This window comes from Sapajus apella, unplaced genomic scaffold (genome assembly GCF_009761245.1).
Source record: "Sapajus apella isolate SASKATOON/1434 unplaced genomic scaffold, GSC_monkey_1.0 scaffold11, whole genome shotgun sequence".
NCBI lineage: Eukaryota > Metazoa > Chordata > Mammalia > Primates > Cebidae > Sapajus > Sapajus apella.
In genome coordinates, this window is record NW_022436951.1 from 11,061,574 (window position 1) to 11,082,892 (window position 21,319).

The 21,319-nt window shown below is 37.2% G+C and overlaps 1 protein-coding gene across 2 annotated transcripts in view; it reads right to left on the bottom strand.

Annotated features, from left to right (window-relative positions):
* Window positions 1–21,319, bottom strand: part of CDH6 (cadherin 6) — a 152,303-nt gene that overhangs the window by 17,426 nt on the left and 113,558 nt on the right. For both annotated transcript variants that reach the window (XM_032279047.1, XM_032279048.1), the window contains exons 3-7: window positions 17,849–18,143; window positions 14,024–14,143; window positions 11,548–11,715; window positions 8,741–8,928; window positions 5,895–6,148 (exon numbers count right to left, since the gene is read on the bottom strand). In XM_032279047.1, coding sequence (XP_032134938.1) covers window positions 5,895–6,148; window positions 8,741–8,928; window positions 11,548–11,715; window positions 14,024–14,143; window positions 17,849–18,143 — 1,025 coding nt within the window. The remainder of the gene's footprint in view (window positions 1–5,894; window positions 6,149–8,740; window positions 8,929–11,547; window positions 11,716–14,023; window positions 14,144–17,848; window positions 18,144–21,319) is intronic.

A 21,319-nucleotide genomic window follows, 5' to 3' on the forward strand; every position in this document is an offset into this window, starting at 1 on the left:
TCTGTGGAAATTTGAACTTGAGAGAGATGATTTAGGGTATTTGGCAGAAGAAATTTGTAAGCAGCAAAGCATTCAAGAAGTGATCTGGCTGTTGCTAAAACTGTACGCTCATATGCGTGAACAAAGAGATAATCTGAAACTGCACCTTATATTTAAAATGGAAGCAGAGCATAAATGTATGGAAAATTTGCAGCCTGACTATGTGGTAGAAAAGAAAAATCCATTTTCTGGGGAGGAATTCAAGCCTGCTGCAGAAATTTCCATAAGTAAAGAGGAGCCAAATGTTAATAGCAGGACAAGGGGGAAAATGTCTTCAGGGTATTTCAGGGACCTTGATGGCGGCCCCTTCCCTCACAGGCCCAGAGGCATAGGAGGGAAAAATTGGTTTCATGGACAATGCCTAGGGCCCAGCTGCTCTGTGCAGCCTTGGGACATGGCATTCTGTGTTCCAGCTGCTCCAGCCCCAGCCGTGGCTAAAAGGGACCAAGGTATTGCTTAGGATGTGGCTTCAGAAGGTGGAAGCCCCAATCCTTGGTGGCTTCCACATGATATTGGGCCTGAAGGTGTGCAGAAGGCAAGAAGTTGAGGTTTGGGATTTCAGAGGTTGTATCGAAATGCCTGGATGTCTAGGCAGAAGTCTGCTGCAGTGGTGGAGACCTCAGGGAGAACCTCTGCTGGAGCAGTGTGGAGGGAAAATGAGGGGTTGGAACCCCCACAAAGAGTCCCCACTGGGGCATTGCCGAGTGGAGCTGTGAGAAGGGGGCCACTCTCTTTCAGACCCCAGAATGGTGGAACCACCAACAGTGTGTACCATGAGCCTGGGAAAGCTGCAGGCATTGAATGCCAGCCCGTGAAAGCAGCCTCGGGGGTTGTACCTTGCAGAGCCACAGGAATGGAGCTGCCAAAGGCCACGGGAACCCACCCTTTTTATCAGCATGCCCTAAAGGTGAGACATGGAGTCAAAGGAGATTATTTTGGAGCCTCAAGGTTTAATGACTGACCGGTTGGATTTCAGACTTGCGTGGGGCCTGTAGCCCCTTGGCTTTGGCCAATATCTCCCTTTTGGAATGGAAACATTTACCCAATATCTGTACCCTCACTGTATGGAAGTAACTAACTTGTATTTTATTTTACAGGCTCATAGGCTGAAAGGACCTGCCTTGTCTTGCATGAGACTTTGGACTTGGACTTTTGAGTTAATGCTGGGATGAGTTAAGACTTTGAGGGACTATTGGGAAGACATGGTTGGTTTTGAAAAGTGAAAAGGACATGAGATTTGAGAGGCGCCAGGGGAAGAATGATATGGTTTGGCTCTGTGTCCCCACCCAAATCTGATTTCTAATTGTAATCCCAATATGTTGGAGAAGGGACCTGGTCAGAGATGACTGAATCATGGAGCAGACTTCCCCCTTGCTGTTCTTGTGATAGTGAGTGAGTTATTATGAGAGCTGATGGTTTGAAAGTGTGTGGCATTTTCCCCTTCCTTTTCTTTTTCTCCTTCTGCTATGATTGTAAGTTTCCTGAGGCCTTTTGGCCATGCTTCCTGTACAGCCTGTGGAAATGGTAGTCAATTAAACCTTTTCATAAATTACCCAGTCTCAGGTAGTTCTTTACAGCAGTGTAAAAGGGAACTAATACAACATATTTATGAGCAGGGTGGGAGTGGGATATTACAGAGAAAACGGAAGAAAGTTGATATGTTAAGGCTATTAGGAAAAAAATTGCCCATTTCAGTCGGATTTTTAAAACTTTATGGGGTTTAAAAACATTGCCTCAGTTAGAAATTCAGTTTAAGTAAATGACCTAACTAGGCAGACATATGTGGAATTATTATGAGTGTGCTAAGAAAAATAAACCCTTGTTACTAATTTGCCACAGTATACCGCATCCACGATTCTACTTGAATATATTATTTTGGTTTAAAACACGAGTAGTGAATTATAATGAACAATATATTTTACTTTCATAAAATTTATTTTTGTCATCTAGTGAGTGTCTAAATAAAATAGATATTCAATTATCATAGGACATTTAAACATGATTTTAAAGAGAATTAATGAAGTTCACAATGGGTGTAATACCAAGTTGAATTTGAATTCCAGTTTCAATGTATATGAACTTATGTTTTTATTATCAAAAGGGTTAAAACAAACAAAACAGCTATAGTTTTGCCATTTATGTCATGAACCAACATTTATTAAGAACTTAGGCAACAGTATTATGTTTGCTCAATCACTTCTTATTTTAAATTTGAGAATGATAAATATTTATAGCACATAATTACAAAAAGGAAATCTCAATATTCATAGACTGTAAGAAATTTAATAATTATCTACATACTTTTTTTCTCATGGAAAATGCTAAGCTTAAGAAGTGCTGCCTCTATAAGCTGTTACAATTATAGACAGCAATAATCTTGTTTTGTTCTTTGCGTCTTTTCCTCCTGCTGTAGTTTTAAATTTTACAAGTAGTCATATTTTCCTATCAAGCCTTGACATAAAGGGTAAGAGTGAGAATTTTTAGTTGAAGGCAGCTTTCAATTTGAAAGAGAAAGTAACTATTTAGGGAATACCAAAATTATATGTTTTCCTTTTGTTGGGACACTTAAAAATTAACAGAAAATCTAAAATGCCCACACCATTGAGGGAAAATGCTTGTACACAAAGCCTTGATTGTTTTTTGGTTTTTCTTTCCAGGGTAGTTTAAATTTATATCAAGGATATTTATTGTCCAGTCACATTACTTGTAGTTATCACTGATAAGGAACAAGATAATCAATCCCATCATGATTATAGCAGATCCTTCCGCTAGGTAGCTCTTTTTTTTTTCTAGGACTTCATTGTACTTTGTGATTAAATAATTTGTTTTCTAATGTATCCTCAAATCAGGAAGATTTGTGGTTCTTCCTGGAAAGGAGGTGTGTTTGCACAAATTTTTCATAATTTGTATTTATAGTGACATATTATAAGATTCTTTCACAGAAACCAAAGGGAATTTGAGATGAAGTTATTAGAAGAAAATAATTTTATGTGATTAAAGAATTAAAGATTTGTGCCTGCATAATGATAAATCAGTGCTCTGGGGAAGAATTTTCTAGTGTTAATTTTGCACATAACATATTGTCTAGCACTTAGTTGTTCAACATTTATATCTTGAATAATCAAAAACTATGTACGAATGTACTTTTCTAATATAAGATTGAATTTTATCCTATAAAAGGACACTGGAATACCATTTATATGCATATACATATGTGTGTGTGTATATATAGATATACACATATATACATATATATATAAGTATTTCTAGTCTTAAATCTATATCTATGTATCAAATCCATATGTACCAAGGAAAGGCTGGCAGTAAAAAACTTAAAAATTAGCTGACAGCCAACATAATCTGACAAGCTAACTACTTTCTTTCATAAAACAGAAAATAATGCAGTGGGTAAAATGGTATTTGGTCTAAAAAGTAATATAGATATGAAAATATAGCCTGAATTCACAGAACATTCTCTCTTCTAATTAAAAACATGTTGGTCTACCAAGGAGATAACCAAAGCTTATATTTGTAAACTTCCAGCATTAACACTTTCAAATTGAATTTGATACTTGCTAAGATTATTTTTCCTTGTATAGTTACAACAAACTCCAAGTGATAGAGTAGTTGTGAAAGTACTTACATTATTTGTGCTATATTAGTGAAAACCATCATTCATTTTCCTTATTAATAATATTAAATGTATGTGGAGAAACACTTGATCTGTGGAGCTCACATGTAGCTACCCTGGGTTGACCATAGCCCAATTCAAAGTGTCTCATGGACATTCCAGTAGGATGCTAAAAGTTTATTTGCCCAGCGATTTAAAACTGTTCCCTGAAGGTAAGCCAGGCTTTTTTTGTGTTTGAGATGTGGGGCTTGTCATGAGGTTTCATTTGAACAAAGGATCAGCTGGGAAAAAGCTAGAAAATGATGGCTGCCTTAAAGCCCTAAGTTCTTTTATCTTCAATAAGATTCATGCAGCAGCCAGTGTTATCCGTTTAAAATGGAGTTTTACATTAGGCAACTCTTCTACTCAAAGGTTTCCAGTGGCTTCTTATCTCAATCAGAATAAAATCCAGTCTTTACCATGAACTACAAAGCCCTACAGTACCTGCCACACTCACCATCAGCTATCACATCTCTCCGGTGCCTCATACCCGACCTCGCCTCCCTCGCTCACTCTCTTCCCGCTGTGGAGGCCTCCTCGCTACTCTTTCAACTGTTGAACACGCTCTGGTATCAGACCTTACCCTTGCATTTCTCTCCTCTTGGGATGTTCTTCCCCTAGGTATGAACGTGGTTCACCCTTTAATTTCATTCAAATCTTCACTAAATGGTTTCCTACCAAGAATGCCAAACGTGACCCCATTATCTAAAATAGTACTCCAGATGCTCTTTATTTCCTTATTCTGCCTTATTTTCCTGCTTAAATTTTTTTTTTTGTCTAGAACAAAATTCCATAGACATTCCTGCTTAAAATTTACTTTTGCCTGACATATTATTGTTTGTCTATTTCTGTCTGCCCCAATTAGAATGTAAGCTTCATGGGATCAAGGATGTTATTCCCTAGTGCCTAGAACGTACCTGGCACTTGGCTGGCACTCTGACCAGAATCTATGTGTGAACTCATGGCAAGAATTTCTCTAGTTTTTCAGTCTGCTTACTTTGTTTATGGGGAATAATTGACACAATGCTATTCTGGTATAGCGCTTTTCTTCTTGAACCCCTGACCTCGAGTGATCTGCCCACCTCAGCCTCCCAAAGTGCTGGGATTACATGAGTAAGCCACCGTACCCGGCTAGCACTTTTCTCATTTAGTCAACTAAGCTACTAGCTGAAGGCTAGAGGTTGGTTGACTCCAGCATTTTCCTGTTAAGATTCTAGAATACTGAAGCATTGGTGGTCCCAAAGAGCAATAGGTCTTCTTGCAAGATGATTTACAACTAAGGTGTAAGGAAAGCATAGGGAAAACAGAGCTAGTTGACATAGCATAAATTTGGATTCTGTTCTATTAATAACCCTAGGATTTCACAGACATAGATCATGAAATGATTCTTGTTTTTATCTACATCTGCAAAAGGAAAAATGCATCCAAATAGAGGATAATTCTGTCTCTAAGTGTTACATGATAGGTTTTTCTACACTTGAAAAACAGACTCTCAAGCCCAGTGCCTTGTTTGTTAAAAATCATACTTTTTCTATACCACGCTTTGACAAATCTTAAACTTAAAAAAATCTCAAATCTTGAAAAATAATCCCAGGTCATGCAGCTGCATCACCTTACACTATTTCTGTTTAAGCAGTAAACTCCTTATAGCTTGCTGTCCTTCCTAAATGTGTGTTTTTTTAAGGTTTACATAGTTGGCCCTGTGTATCCACAGGTTCTGCAACCATGGATTCAGCCAACTACAAATCAAAAATGTTTGGGAAAAACAAAAAGGAAACAATCAAAAATAATACAAATAAAAACATCAAGATAACTATTTACATAGTATTTTCATCGAATTGGTACTCTAAGTAATCTAGAAATGAATAAAGCATAGGAGAGGATGTACTTTGGTTATATGCAGCTCCGTGCCATTTTATATAAGGAACTTCAGGATTCATGAACTTTAATATGGAGTTGGGCCTGGGGAACCAATCCCCCAGGGATAACAGGGGACTACTGTACTTCTGCCAAAATAATATTTATGCAGTGAGCAAAGAGAGTTAAAGGTGCTTTTAGAATAGTTTTTCAGGAAAACACAATTGTCTAATTGGAAAAAAAGGGATTCATCTTTTCTAAAGTGCAGGCATTTATTTAAATATAAACTGAAGCTTATGAAAGAGACACGTTGCAGAAGCGTGCTTACTTGATAGGATTCCTGACAGCGTCTGGATCTTGGGCTGTGACGGAGCCTATTGTGGTGTTGATCTGAGCATCTTCTCTTATTTGTAAGATGTAGGCTAGTTTGCTGAAGACGGGAGGCTCATCTACATCCTCCACCACAATTCTAACCGTGGCTGAATCTTTGAAAGGCCCCAGGTAGAGAAATCGTGGCTCAACATGAGGATTGGAGGCTTCCACTTTAAGGGTATACACTTTCTTCTTTTCAAAGTCCAAGAGCTTGGGGTGGGGGAGTGGGGGAAGAAGTGACACATTTAAAGCAACCAAGATGCAGAAAGCCAAGACATGAAACATTTTTGGTGTAAATCACTGATAAATGAATGCAATCATATTGCTTAGAGAAACACATTAGTGTGATATTGGACAAAGGCAGAAAAGATAAGATGTTATTTTTTTATTATTATTATTATTATTTTTTTTACATCTAGCCTGTTAGGCAGGAAACGATGATAAAATCTGTGAAGGAGTTCAGATGCCACATAGCCCTGAAAAATGTATGGGCTGAAACCATGCCTACTGTTGATTAAAAGTGGGTACTGAGGTGCAAGGCATCATACCAGGGAGGAAGGGCACTTGGAAGCAGGGGTCTGGTAGAAGCCACTGTGTCCCCATTTAAAAAATCCTCGTGTTTCACTAGAGGGGCCATCAGAGGCAAGTTGGCAAATACGCAGTGTGTTATTCCATGTCAGATGTTCTCACATCTGGCTTTAATTACTGATGAGTATTTAAAACTGGCCAATGTCTTGGCCCCACCCTGGACCATTAAACCAACATATCTGGGGTTACCAATTAAAATCTAGATTATTAAACACTTTCCCTGGTGATTCTATGGTGCAGTCAGAATTGAGAGTCACAGGTTTGCATTGTGAATCCTTTGCCATCATTCAGACAACATAAAGTTTTTTTTTTTTTTTTGCATGAGGTAATGAAATATTCCAAATGGTAGCCTGATAAGGGCATTGGGCTAATTATTTGCCAAAGAAAGTAATGATCATTGTTGTCAAGGGTCTTTAGGAAAAGTAGCTTGTTTTGGAGACATGATGAACCCAAATGCTTACTGCTGACTTTTAGTTTTAGATGATAATATGACAAGGCTCACTAGAAACACAATTAATCAAGACGTTAGTGAATGTGATTTAGTCGTCTAGGCAAAATTTCAGTTCGAATCTGATAAGGCACCAAGAAAATTAAAAAGGTTAATGCACACTAATGGGCTTCCTAATTATATTATAGTATAAAACATTAGTCTGAGTGTCACTTAAACATGTTTTATTGTGTTTCCAGATATTAAGACACATAATCCAAAGCTTGGGAGGAAAAAATATCTCGTTATTTATATCCACCAATGCTTGTATTTGTTAGAAAAGATAACAGTATGCCAAAGGAGAGAGAAAGTATTACACCATATGTGATAAAAGTGAAATCATAAAAATTTAATGAAAATCAATATTATTTTTGGTCTTGAAGCATACAATGTATTGGTTTTGAATTTTTGCCATACTTTTGTATACTGCTCTGTGGTGCTAGGCAATTTAGGGAATAAAATAATGAATCAGTGCTTTGGAAAAAAATAGAAATCAGAACATAAAAGATTTATTGTTGTGTCCCCAAAAGTAGCTAAAGCAGTCACAGGAAATTTATGGTATTTAATTTAAATTTGTGGTCTTTATATATCCTCTTTCAGTGAGGCGAGTCATCTTGATCACTGCTTGCTGTGCTCTTTTCCTTCACAGCGTGCATCACAATTTGTAGTTATACATTTGTTTGTTTGTTTACTTGTTTCTTTCTGCCAAGACTGGAAGTTCCATGAGAGCAGAGAACATCTGTTGTATGTGCCAGTGCACCTCCAGCACCCAGAGCAGTGTTTGGCGCTGTTTATTTACTGTTCATTTAAAGTATTTACTTTACGTATTTTTTTTTTTTTTTTTGAGACAGAGTCTTGCTCTGTCGCCAGGTGCCAGGCTGGAGTGCAGTGGCACGATTTTGGCTCACTGCAACCTCTGCCTCCTGGGTTCAAGCAATTCTCCAGCCTCAGCCTCCCAAGTAGCTGGGACTACAGACACGCACCACCACGCCCAGCTAATTTTTACATTTTTTTAGTAGAGATGGGGTTTCACTATGTTGGCCAGGATGGTCTCGATCTCTTGACCTCATGATCTGCCCACCTCGGCTTCCCAACGTACTGGGATTACAGGCATGAGCCACTGAGCCTGGCCTACTTTATGTATTTTTATGAATATCATTTATTTATATTACTTATTTACTTAGGAGTTTCTTAATAAAAATTCATTGGATATATAGAATTAACATGAATGCATATCATTTTAGACCCCTGAAAGCCAACCCAAGAGATCTCAGTGTCATTAGAATTGGCATTCTTTTTTCTTTCTGTTTTTTTGAGACAGAGTCTTTGTCACCTAGGCTGGAGTACAGTGGCGTGATCTCGGCTCACTGCTGCCTCTGCCACCCAGGATCCAGTGATCCTCCTGCCTCAGTCTCCAGAGTAGCCAGGATTACAGGCACCCACCACCACACCCAGCTAATTTTTGTATTTTTAACAGAAATGGATTTCGCCGTGTTGGTCTCAAACTCCAGGATTCAAGAGATTCTCCTGCCTCAGCTTCCCAAAGTGCTAGGATTACAGGCAGGAGCCGTCATGCCCGGACAGAATTAGCATTTTTTTTCTGAAAATAATAAGTAAAATAAAAATCTAAAGGAATGTTTATGTAAGATATAATTGCCTCTGGTAAGTTGGGAACTGGAGAAAAGTAAATGGGTTCACCTTGTATGATGTTTAAGAAGTGGCATTACCTTTTTGACAGTTATAATCCCTTCCTGGGTTTCCTGGTCAGTGATGACATCAAACATATCCAGCCCTTCGCCATCTGTGATGCTGTACTCAATTTCAGCATTTTCTCCCACATCAGCATCGCTGGCTTTGATCCTGCCAATTGGTGTACCCGGTGGAGAAGATTCAGGAGTTTTAAACTGGTATGTACCTATTAATAGCCAGACAGATATAAGTCAAACACAGACTAACTGTACTCTATCATCATAAAAACAAAACTCATTTTCTAACAGTTCTTTAAGACATTACCATCAGGTAGATTTGTGCTTTCCTCAAAATAAGTAACGGTGGCCTCTTCCCCTTACATCTTTACCTTCATGGTTGTTAAGAATATTTCTTCTTGACCTATCTCCTTGCAAATGAAGAACACTTTTTCTGTCCTATAAACAGGCTCCTAAGTTTATGATGTGATTGTGAGAGCAACTGAACAGCTGCAGGAGTCACAGGCTTCAAAGCTTTTTGTTCAGTTAATCTAACAGAAAGATTAGAGAAGAATTTAATCTGAACTGCAACTTTAATTACTAGGTATTCTTTAAAAGCTTTCCTTCTACCATTGCTAATAATAGCCGGAGGTGGAAAGAAATTATAGCAAGTTGGAGGCTGTATCCAAGTAGCTATTCTTTTACTCATACATGGAGCTGGACCTAGTTGCAGAGTTAGAGATATAGGTAAATACGTTACGTGGTAAAACTCCTAATTTTTTTCTTTTGACTCTTTTAAATGTTATTACTATATTATTTTATGTGTAGGTTTCTCCCATACTTATATTTGTATTACTAATTTGAAACTTATGTTTCCTAGACATCTTTTTTAAAAAAATATGCACCTGTTGCAAACTGAGTTGAGAGAGACTGCATATGAGTTTCAGTTTGCATCTGCCAGGTCACCATGTACTTAGCACCAGAAATATCAAATGGTAAAACCAAAGCTTATTCTACCTTTTCCATGACATTTTTTCAACCATTCATACAAATGATTTGAAAAGAATTTAAACATTCTGTGGCGCTGCTAAAGTGCAGGCATTCAATAATAGTAATCTCCTAAGTATTGAGTTCATACTTGGTAAAATAATAAAGCAGGCTAAAACGTTTTTTAAAGTTTTTCTGACTCAAGTACATGACTCAAAATGAGTTTATGAGTTTGTGTGTGTGTGTGTGTGTGTGTGTGCTTGTGCGTGTGTGTTGTTTTTTCTCCAGACAGGGTCTCGTCCTGCTGCTCAGGCTGGAGTGCGGTGGTCCTGCTGCTCAGGCTCAAGCAACGCTCCCACCTCAGCCTTCTGCGTAGCTGGGACTACAGGGGCATACCATCAGGCCTGTCTAATTTCTTTTTACTTGTAGACACAGGGTCTCGCTACGTTGCCTCGGCTGGTGTTGAACTCTTGGCCTCATGCAATCTTCCTCCTTCAGCCTCCCAAAGCTCTGGGATAACAGGTATGAGTTGGTGTGCCCCAGGTTAAGTATTTCTCTAGTGTTTTCAGCTTCCATTTTTAGGGCCTCCTGCCCCTTTGTACCTCTTCTTTCCCTTGACTTGGCATATTGCTCAATAACAAGTCACAGGCTATCTAAGCATAGCAGAGTGAGTAACAGATTCCTGTGATACCGAGGTGCGAGGGAATCCGTATGTTATTCTTCCCCAGGGAATCTCCATATTAAAAAGGAGATTTTGGGGCAAACTATTGGTGATCCTGATAGTTTTCTTTTCTTTTCATTATGACTACTTTAAACAAAATTTATTTATGATGCTTTAAGTTCTGGGGTACATGTGCAGATTGTGCAGGTTTGTTACATAGGGCCTGATAGTTTTCATTTCAGGCCTCTGTAAGGAAAATTCCAGGCCTCACAGAACCTTTCTTCTATTTGTTATATCAGATATTCCTTAATTAACTCTGATCTTTTTGCATTTAGCTAACTGATGAAAAACTTGAAAAAATAAAGAAAATAAAACTACTTCCTGTTGATCCATGTATATTTCTATTCTAAAGGAAGCCCATATTAGCTGATTAGTTTTTTAAAAATGCCATGATAGAACGAGTGGGTTTTCTATTTAATAATTGAGCTAGCTTTTGTAGGAGATCATGGTCCCAAAAGGATTTTGTTCCTGGAAGAAAAGCTACGTTAAAACCAGCTCCCTGTTGGGTAGCTCTGTGTGAGAGTTTTTAGCGTACTCCTGAAACCACACTGGTATTCATGGATGTTGTTTTTTTTTTCTTCTTCCTTCTTATCTAATCATGAGAGTTAACGATTTTGGAGACGACTTTCGGTATCTCAACTAACCATAATGTAGAAAACGATTTATTATTACAAATAGATTAAGTACCTAGTTACTTCCACAGTTATATTTTTAGAAACAGTAAAATGATAAATCCTCCCCTTACAGAGCTTTGTGAGGATTTAAAAGAGATTACATGCCTGATTAAATTCACAGAACATAAAGTCAAATTTTTCCTAACAAATTGCAGCATGCTTGTATACATATGTTCTGCATGAGTAGATTTATGTCTGTGGTAGTTTTCTTAATAAGGAAAAATGAAACAATGATGTTGCCTTTAAAACAACAGCAGAAATCACTCAGCTAATTACCAATAGAGGAATGTAAATGTTCACATTTCCGGAGTGCATGCCATGTTGGCAACTCGTTTTTTAATAAAAGTGCCAGTTCTTCTTAAGTCCACTAACTGTGACAATACTGATGACAATGGAAAATAAAGATTCTTAAAGTTCAAGTTTTATAAAACCGCATTAAAGAAACTCATTCAATCAAATGTGCCTACTCTGCGGGAATCGGGGAGGGTTGTCGTTGACATCAGTCAGCGTGATATTGACTGTAGTGGTCCCAGATAGGCCTCCCATCTGGCCGCCCATATCCTTGGCTTGAATCACCACTTGATACTGCTCCCTGTTTTCTCGATCCATGTTGAGCAAAGCTGTCTTGATGATACCTGTGGATGTGAAATTTAAGAGTCAAAAGGATGCATTAAGAATACTTTATGGAATCATTTATTTATGCAAACAATCATAAACTGTCACCCACGATATGCAAAACATTGTGCAGATGTCATGGTGATATAAAAATAATTATATGCAGTCTTTATCCTCAAGGATATTACAACCACACACAGGGGAGATAGATACATTTAAAAAAGCCTGTAATACGAGGAGAATAAAAATAAGTACAAGTCAGATGCTGCAATAGTGTAGACTATTAAGGGTTATAAGACACTCAATATTACAATTACATTATGGATGTATAAATATTAAGTGTTATAAGATGACACAGCAAAATCTAAAATGGCTTGTGGTATAAAGGTGTACTACAACAGCTGCTTGATAAAAGACATTTAGGTGAATCATGAGGAAATTCTTAGGAAAGCCACATACTTGAATTGACTCTTGAGTTTCCCATTATGGATTGGCTAATTATCCCTCAAATACACCTACCATAATGAATGCTCTGAGGATCTTCTAAATTATAAAACTACGGTCTTTGGAAAATATAACATCAGTTCTCTCATAATGATCATCTTGTATGATCCTAGAGAATTTTGGAATTAAGTTTCACAGTCTTTCAGCCTTTTAGAATTCCTAAAGCCGACATGAACTTTAGTTCAACTGACCCCAATGGCAATCAAAATTTTTAAGTTAGGTTAATTTTGTTAGGTAGTTATAAAATAGTGAAAGAACTTCTAAACGTTTGCCCAGTTTCTATGTAAGGTTTATGCTTAAATTAACTTGCTTTCAAATTTCACTGGAGAAAGCTTTATAACCTTCTGGAGAAGCACATTTTAGTGCTTAACAACTAATGAAGCAAAATAGCTTTTTAAAATTTTTAACAAGAATACCTCAGACAACAGGTCAATTTTATTTCCATAGTCCTGGCTTCAGTGAAAGTACAGCTGCTTTCTGTTCTCCAAATAATAGTACTTCTCTATTTAAATACAGGAGATCACCTTAGCCTTTTGTCCTTTAAGTTGAATAATTCTAATTTTTCATCCTCATTGTTTTTTCAACTCAACATTTTCTTTCTCCTTGGGATTCTCTCCAAGTTCATCGCACCACTTAACACGGAGATTTCCAAGTGGATGTGGGAACCTAGAGAGGTTTTGCTTTCTACTGAGAATAATGGATGTTTTAAAAAAGGTATAAAAGGAAATTGACTCATTATGATAAAAAAGTGTAGAATTTACTAGACAGTAAAATGATATTTGCTAAAAACAAATCATTATAAGATAGGATGCTACTTTGTGGAGAAAGTACAGAAAACAGAAAAATGAGATGTTGACAAAAGCATTCCAGATGGCATTTCACTTTGATTAGGACTGCATCAGTTAGAGGGCTAGACAATGATGTGACAACAAACAATGCAAAATCTTAGTGGCTTCACACAGTAAAGTTTATTTTTTGCTCGTGCTCCAGACAGGTAAGGAGGTAGCTCTGTTCACCATGCCACTCAGACATTCAGGCTGTAGACTACATCACAACACTGGTTTTCGTGATCACTGTGGCAAGGGACAGGAATGTGGTGGATTGAAAATTTTACTAAGAAGTGACTTGTATCATCATCATAAATCGCATGGCTACATCTAGTTTCAGAGCAGAATACAGAGACACAATCCTACTAAATATTTAGAAAAAAAAGATTTGGAATATCTGTAAACAGGCCAATAGCTATCAAAAAGGGGGTTGACCTTTTAGCTTTGCCCCAAACTGGAAGAAAACTAAGGCAATGCATAATTTTTTTGTTTTTGTTTAAAACATTTTTTTTATTTTTGATTTTTTTGTATTTTTAAAGTGTTTTAAAAATTGAACTAAATTATATACTCTGTAAAGCAAGAAGTAATTGCCTGACACATGCTAGACATTTCAAATAGTAGCTGCTATTTTCTCCATAAAAACCAATTCAAGAGAGGCTTGTTTTAGGATATCTTAAAATATTAGGTCATTGTGAATTAGGATTATAATGTCTAATTATAACGCTCCAGCCTATGTTCATGTAATTTTATTGTTAAAGTTTTTTTGGGCAATGCATAATTTTTCTCAATCTACTCCATATAGAGGGTAGGTGAAAGATTCATTGTCAGATTTTTTGATTAAAATGATTCAGATGTTTATAAATGTATCATTAGCATTTAGTAGATGAATGTAAGAAAATACAATCACACTGATTATTTTTATTAAAAAATATGCTAGCTCAGCTGAGCATGCCAATTAAAATTACGGATTGTAAAAAGAAAGATCAAAAAGTCTAACCTGTTTCTGATTCAACTGAAAAATAGGGCTGTCCCTGTAGAATACTGTAGACAACTTTAGCACTGTTCCCATATGTTGGATCATCTGCATCCGTTGCGGTGACTTGGACAACAAATGTACCTGTAATGACAGAAACATAAAGTGAAAACACATCAAGAGTTCATATCAATCTTTGACACACACTTTAAAAACCACACAATCTGAATTTTGTATGGAAATATCATGCTGAGGAGTGGAGAACTTTGATAGGATGCTAGGAGAAAAAGAACTGGATTCTTTAAAGAAATAGAATCAACATTTATAAATATTTTAAGGATTAGGTTATAGAGAAGCATGGGAATGATCATGACTTCAGGTGGAACTGATTCCAGCCCTTATCCAATGGCAGGATTTGACTGGACTCTTGCTTTAGTGATTCTTCCAAGTTATCCAGGACAGTCCATCAGCATCTTTCTTCCTTTGTCCACAGGAATTAGTTTAGGTGTTGTCCAATCAGCATCTTTCTTCCTTTGTCCACAGGAATTAGTTTAGGTGTTGTCCAATCAGGGGCCACTCATGGTTTTGCTGGAAATTCTGTCATAGATACTCTTTTTCTTGGACTCTAAAGTGCTGATATACGTTTGAGGCAGCTATTTTGTGATCTTAGAAATGCCAGCCCGAGGACAAAGTTGAACAGAATAGAAAATTACAGAAAAACAGCTAGAACTCAGATCAAATCCTGTCCAAAGCCCGTTTTACTTTTGGACTTAGTGACGTGACCAATATATACTTATTTGTTGTTGTTTAAACTAGTGTGGGTTGGGTTTCCTGTTATTTACCAATAAAAGCATCCTAAATGATAAATCTATATGACAATTCTAAACTGTTGAAAGACCTTGAACCTTAAAGGCTGTAGTTATGGATTACATAAAGAATCAATGAATTGAAACAGCAGAGCACAAACATCCGGAATCTGTAATTCCAAAAGGTTATTATAACTAAATTGTATATACAAAGAAGGCTATTACGTTTCAGATCAGTATTCTTATTTTAGAGACCACAGTCGCCTAACAATCTTCAAAGTATTCCTAACCCCCTGCAATTCCACGTAAATTTTCATGCGTATGCCTACATGCCTATTTCACTGAAGAGACAGTCCATAGATTTTACATGATTTTCAAAGGGTTCTGTGACTTCCCAAAAGGATAAGTGTCTCTGATTAAGATCACTTAATGGCTGTTTTTTTGTTATTTGTGTCAGATAACCAGTAAGCATACTGCTGGAGTTTCCCTTTCCATGAAAGGGGAAGGGAAGTTACATCTAGGGAATATTAGGAATTCTACATTGCTTTTGTAAGAGCTAGCCAATTTCCCTTATTGAACAAATATATTGTAACATGTTAGGGTTGGCTACCCTGAATGTATATTGCTAATGCACAAAACAGAGTACCTACCCTTGCAATTTGTCAAGGGGGGTGGGGAGAATGAGAACATCTTACGATTTTTAGAGCGAGAGTGAAGTCAACAAACGCTCAAGTTCTTATTTAACATTAACACAAAATTTGATGGCTTTTAGAATATGATATCTGGACATTTTAAACATCTATTCATTCCTAGATTTTGTACTAGGGGCTCTGCACCTGTTTTCTCTTCTAATCCTCATGATAGCCTTTAGGAGTTGACATTTATTATTTATTTTTTCAAGATACAGAACTGGAGGATCAGAGAAATCAAATAATTTGCCCAAGGCTACACTGCTGGCTCTAGTAGAGAGAATTTCAAATTCAGTTCTGTTTGATACCGAAGTCCATTTTTGCTCCCACGCTGTTGTCCCACTACCTTTATGTCATTTCTTGAGGATGCCTTTCTATAATCACAATAATGACATATCAGTTAAGGATGATGAATATCAGCTTAACTGTGACTGTGCAAATTGAAAAAAGGCTTTTTTGACTCTCAAGACGTATTACCGTCACCTACCCCTAAATGTTTGTAATATAAATTTAATTCTATAATGGCTTCAAAAGTGAATGGCACTCCTTAGAATTGCGCAGTGCAATACCTGCATATCTGGTTACAGTTGCCCTGAATGGCTCTGATGAAGAGACTATTCTTCATGAATTCTTCTGCCTTTTACCATGGAAAGGAGAAATTTTTTTCCTAACAAATTTTAAAGAATGCCATGCCATTGCTGCTGTAACCAGTGAAGAAGAAGAAGAACAAAATCCAATCATCTCTCTCTTTGCTTTCTGAGGCTTGCAATTTTTGTAACAAAACGAAGTGGTTTTACATAATGAGATAAGCAATTTCTTCATAAGAAAAATGTAGATGTTTTACAATGATTTCCATGGATTGGTTATTTTCTATGTCTTGGATCTGTGAACTACCATGTCTCTGATATCTAACTGACAGAATCATAATAAAGTTATGTAATTTCAGCTCTTTTGAATTTGACAGAGTGAAAATAAAAATAATTCTTTATATAAGTAGTTTACAGTTTGTCACTGTCTCCCATGAAGTACTTCAATGGGGCTAAGAGTGATGTCAGTAGAATTCTTTTTCTTAATTTAAATCCTGCTTACTTCTCCTAATTTAAACAAATTAAATCTACTACTTATTTAAAATAAATAGTGGAATTGTGTATAAAGTATTAATTCACTCTATGTATGTCATGAAAGTCTCTTCATTTCTACCAGGTAATAAAGGGTCCTCTCCCTAGACATAACCTTCCTATTGCTTATGGATTAAAAAATGTTCTTTGAATCTCTTTTGCAGATATACAGTTATTAGTTACTTAAAGCAACCATCACTACTTTTGAGACTGGATTGTAAATTTAAGCTTTTATTTTCTATCTGGGAGGTTGTTACTTGGACCCTAACACCAACGTGGGCTAAGAGAAGTGGAGAAGGTTGCTGTCTTTCAGCCCAAGAAAGAGAATGGGCGTTCAGGATGGGAGAGAAAGGATATGGTCTCTCTTCCGACCTCCCGCTCCCACCCTGCCACTTTTCAGAATCTCTTTAGAGGAGATGTGGTTTTAAAAATAAGAAATAGAAATACCATTTGATCCAGCAATCCTATTACTGGGTATATATCCAAAGGATTATAAGTCATTCTACTATAAAGACACATGCACATGTATGATTATTGCTGCAGCGCTTACAACAGCAAAGGAACCAACCCAATGCCCATCAATGATAGACTGGATAAAGAAAATGTGGCACATATACTCCATGGAATACTATGCAGCCATAAAACGGATGAGTTCATGTCCTTTGCAGGGATATGGATGAAGCTGGAAATCATCATTCTCAGCAAACGCATACAAGAACAGAAAACCAAACACTGCATGTTCTCACTCATAGGCGGGTGTTGAACGATGAGAACACATGGACGCAGGAAGGGGAACATCACACACCGGGGCCTGTTGGGGGGTGGGGGAGATAGGGGAGAATTAACAGGGGGTGGGGGATTGGGGCGGGATAACATTAGGAGAAATACCTAATTTTTTGATGATGGGATGGATGCAGCAAACCACATGGCATGCATATACCTATGTAAGAATCCTACACCATCTGCACATGTACCCCAGAAAAAGTATAATTTAAAAAAAGAAAAAAAATAAAATGAGACTATAGTAATACTAGAAAACACATGCACTTACAGTAATATTAGGAAACAGGGAAAAGGAAAAACGCCCTTTTCCCCACCCATGTATTAGGACATACATGGAGTGAAGAAGTGAGCATCTGAATTCATTCAGCTCAGTACTTGGAGCTCATGGGATTCCTTACTCAGCAGATGCACTAGGGGAGAGCCGGTTTTTGGCTGAAGTCACATCTCACTCACCGACATCAGACATTTCGGGGACGGTGGCTGTGTAAACGTCCTTGGTGAATATCGGCTCATTGTCGTTGATGTCATGGATCTTGATGATGAATTCAGACTCGGGCTCCACGGGTCTCCCTGTCCTTCTGTTTATAGCTTGAGCTCGAAGGATGTAAACGGGCTTTTCTTCCCTGTCCAGCCTCTTGGTGGCCTGTATGTCGCCTGTGTTTTCATTAATAATGAAGAGATCTCCTGCTCCATCTCCTGAAAGGATATATTTAAGTGATCCATCTCCTCTATCCTGGTCTGAATGTAACTAGTGTAGAAAAAAAAAATTAAAGAAAGTAAAAGTCAAGCATGTGGTCCTAAACTGTTTTTGTCTTTTTGGTGCATGCTATGTTAACTTTTATTCAATTATTTCTAAGGCTTGCAGGTTTTTTTCTTTTTACAATTTACATAACCTCTCAGTGGTAAATTCCTTCATTAATGAACATGTGTCCTTATAACCAGAGCATTTTCCAGAACTGGATCAGAGTTTGGGAGAAAATTTAGTAATCTTTATTTTGAAGAGGGGAAAACAAAAGTCAAGAGTAATAGTGAGGTAGCCAAGGACATATTAGGCTGGCTGGAATGAAACTCTTTTCACTCTTTTCCTATTTTCACTACAGCTTTCACATTCCACTAATACACTCTCGCCCTCACTTGTATGTACACAAACATATTAGAGAAGCAATATCCTATTGAGAAAAGGACTTTGATTTTTGAATCAGAGAGACTTGGGTATATACTGTTTCTACCTTACATTTGTTATCTTGGTGAATTTAGGGAAGCTTGGCAACCCCCTTGAGTCTTGGAGATTATAATCATTTTTTTCTGGGAAGATGCGATGTTTATTTACTTATGAAATTCATCTCGAAGCATTTGAGAAATATCCTAAGGGCTGCCATGGGCAATACCTTATAAATCACCTGACTAGATAATTTACAAGTCACTTGGAACAATAACATTTCACATTCAGATTATAGTATAAGATAGGAAAGGACCTTCTAATAATTAGAGTCAACCTAAAATTGAAACAGTCTGTCTTATGAGGTAGTGACTTCCCTGCTCCTAAAAGTAATCAAGCAGAGACTCTGATGACTAACTGTCAGTGATATGGGTCTGGGTAAAGGGTGAAATTAAGTGAATTCTGAGGATACTATGGAAATAGAAGATGAGAATCCTAACTTGGATAAGTAGTCCATGTTTCCTGCCCCAAAGATTATATCTACAGTGTTGAGTTTCTAATGTTTCCTAACTTCCCTTTTCTCACCCCCGAGTAAAAGGTTAGATGATACCTTTAGATGGTACTTAGACCTAACTATAGGTCTATAGGATATATATATACACACATTTATAATTAGGATACATATATATATATATCCTATCCTATGTATACATATAGAAAATTATATATACACATTATCTATATATATTGGGACAGGATATAAAATAATATATATATATATAATTTTCTATATATATTATATATCCTGTCCTATATATATATAATTTTCTATATATATATAATTATATATACACATAGGATAGGATATGTGTGTGTGTATATATATACATATATATATGTATATATATATAAAATTAGGTCTGTAGGTCTTCAGGTAATCGAACCCTATTTGCAAATTTTCAAAGTCTTTTTTATTAGGGAGGACTATTTATAAACCCCCAGAATTGTAAGCATCCATGGTATAAAGAGAAGTCAGTCTTAGTGGGAAGGCTGCTACTCTCTACCTTGTTTCAATTCTGTCTAAACAGAGTACGGGCCGTGCTACAAACGGCAACAGCGATGCCAAGCCTTCCTCCTGTTGATTAATATACTGCACAAAGTGCTCAGAGAAGCATTACACACATGAAAATAGACTCTTAGGGCAAAAAGATACTTTAAAAATAACCTAACCTAGTCTAAAAGTATTCCACTGAATATCATTTACAGGAAGTGCTGAGGGAAAGAAAGACTTTATATACGTCCCCTTTCTTGGAGTCATGGTTAACATGTCAAAGGCTCTGAGTGTCTGCAGTTTGAAACTATATTTGATTTGGTGTAATCTAGTTTTCCCTAACTTTCTTGTTTAAATAATCCTTTTTGGATGTAACTTATACTGATATCCCCCATAGCAGTTTTCCAAAAAAGATACTTTGGGAAACATGAACTAATTTAAAATCCATCATTGTAGAGTCAAGAAAACTGAGAATCCGGTGTGTGCTGTTTCCAGAATCACACAGCTCACGTGAGAGAGTCTGAAGATTAACACTTGAGCACAGGAAGAGGCTTTAAAGACTGTGTGGTGCAACTTTCTTCTTTTTAGAGGTAGAGAAACTGTGTCTAATGTAACACAGCTAAAGCGAGTTAATCGTGGCATTTGGGGAAGGGAATATTATTCATATAATTAGTAGCCTTGAAAGCAATTTGGCAGAAATAATGGAAGATAAATTCGAATGGGGAGGAAATTGCTTAGAAGTGAGATAAATGCAATCAGAAATGTAAAACAAGAGCATCCCATGATTTGAGTAATGGGATATGCTAAGAAAACGATGAAACCATGATGCCACAGAAGGAGCCACTGGGGAAAGTTTAACTCTCCATTGTCAAATTCGAATGACTGAAGAGGCTCTTAAAAAGCAATTTCATTAACCCATGAGTAAGGAAACCTATGTCACTGCCTGGCGGATCCTTGCTCTAGGGCAGCTGTGGTCAGCAGCCTGGCACAGTGCAGGGGGCACGGTCCTAGGCGTGAGCCATGTTCATTCCTTTTCACTCAGCAAGTGTAAGACCACAGCAGAGTCAATTAACCTCCCTCAGCCAGAATCCTTATCTGCAAAATGAGGATAATAAGAGCTACACAGCGAGGCTGTTGCGAAGATGTAATTGAAGACCACATGCAAATAGTACATTAACCACCATGTAAACATGCAATAAAAGCATGGTATGTGTCTTATAAATTACAAAGTGCCTCCCAAATTTAAGAGAGTGCTACCGTTATTAACTCTTAGTTCATAATCAGCATGTTTTTGCTCCTATTTTGACTTTGAGAAATTTGTTTAGAAGACTTTGAAAATGCAATTTTACAAACAGATAGTATCTCTAAGTTAAAATCTGTGATCAAAAGCCAGTATTCTTTAGCCAGGGGCGGGGTGGGGGGGGCAATTGGTGTCTTTACATGTGATTTCTTGTATGCTGTATTCCACTAGATTACACACGTTCCTCCACCAGTTCTTTCATCAGTTTCAATATGTAATTGCTGCACACTTAATAGGTGAATTCCACATCTGCGCACAAGATTTATTCAGGTAAAAGTAATCAGAAACTTATTTTTAGCTGTCAGGAGAGACCATTTCGATGACTTACAGAACAAACACCCGAGACGGTGTAAAAGGGCAGAGGAAACGTCAAAGAGGAGCATGGGCTAAGATTGCTTTGCAGATCACAGTTCT